The sequence below is a fragment of the Bombus bifarius genome, unplaced genomic scaffold, assembly GCF_011952205.1.
Source record: "Bombus bifarius isolate JDL3187 unplaced genomic scaffold, Bbif_JDL3187 scf7180000009722_frag, whole genome shotgun sequence".
NCBI lineage: Eukaryota > Metazoa > Arthropoda > Insecta > Hymenoptera > Apidae > Bombus > Bombus bifarius.
Window position 1 is genome coordinate 2,027 of NW_022885294.1, and position 1,440 is coordinate 3,466.

At 31.5% G+C, this 1,440-nt stretch overlaps 1 protein-coding gene across 1 annotated transcript; it reads right to left on the reverse strand.

The window, feature by feature from the left end:
* Positions 1-796: 796 nt before the first annotated feature.
* Positions 797-1,093, reverse strand: LOC117215557 (venom serine protease Bi-VSP-like; the record flags this gene model as incomplete). Its single annotated transcript, XM_033461900.1, has 2 exons — positions 1,066-1,093; positions 797-994 (listed from the first exon to the last, which is right to left on the reverse strand). Coding segments are annotated over exons 1-2 (217 nt in total), but the record flags the coding sequence as incomplete, so codon positions are not given.
* Between the last annotated feature and the right edge of the window lie 347 nt (positions 1,094-1,440).

The following is a 1,440-nucleotide window of genomic DNA, read 5'->3' on the forward strand; positions in this document are numbered from 1 at the left end:
TAAATTTTTAATCAAAGATACTGAAATATATCGATCGAATTGTATTGAAATTATACTTGTATACAGTAATAATCTTCTATTGATTTGTGTATTGAAATACTCCAATTTATAATGTACATGTTATATGTATTTTGAGCAAAACTAAGATTAGAAGGAAATTAGATTAAATACCATAATGAGGTGTGAGAAGTGGGAAAAACTATGGAATTGTATTTATCTATTATTTCTAATGCTTAAGACGTCGATTTGATGTTAATTCGAATTGACGTGTCTTCAGATACCGTATAGTTTGTAGTAACTCTGTAACTTAATTACCGTACAAGAATCTCCACCCTGAGCATGTTCGGCGCATATTATACCATCAGTGATATCAGGTGCATTAGGAAATTTGGAATAAGCTATTTTGCATTCGGCGTTCTTAATCACTGGCATTTGTACTTCCATTAATGCATTACGTCGTGGTCGTCCTACGAAGAAGATAAGAAAGATATTTAAGACTGAAACTGTTTAATTTTATTATAAAATTGATATCACTTACTATATCTTAATGCTCCCTATGCAGCAACAAGGGGGTTATAGCCGACGAAGTTGCTCTTTCGTAGGGGCTCTTTCGTACAAATGGGATATACGTACCCTGAAAAATAAAAAAATAAATGAAAATGCCTGAAACGAATGACCAAAAGTATAAGAAAGAATTGTACACGCTTTATGACACAATATATGTGTACAGTAAGAAATTTCAGGATATGATACTTCAGTAATACTCAATAGCATATATATATATTTCAGGACTTACTCGAAAATGGCACCTCCTCCATCAATGTAAGAATGGCAATATTATGATTGTGTATGTTTTCTATTCCATCCATATGTGCACAATGTGCTGCGGTCAAAACATGCCTAGCCGATATCAGGGAACCTCTGCACTTCCATAGTGGTTTGTCTGGGTTTCGGGGATTACGAAAACCTAATGCAGCGATCCATGGCCAAGCGCCTAAAATGCAATAGTCATAGTTGTTAATATACATAATTTTTTCTCACATAACGAGTAACAACGATTATTACCTATTCGATATTCGATCATACAACAGACGATAAGTACATACGTACAAATACTCTGAAATAGAGATTTGATAAAGACAGAAATTAAATTTTTATTCCAGTGGAATACAAATTATTAAATAATTCTATATAATTTCTATTTGAACTATACTGAACTATAAAGTTCAAACGTGTAATTTCTGCCCTAACAGTTTTTGATCTCTATCCATATTATTACTCCTATATCAATTTTTTATTTCAAGCAAAAAGATACTCTTCCTAACATGAAGTAAAAGAAAGAAATTATTTAAGTTAATAAGTAAAGTTACTACCGATAAAATCATAGCATTATTATTTAGTCTAATTGAAATGTACATTGATGTGCTGTTTAATGCCTTT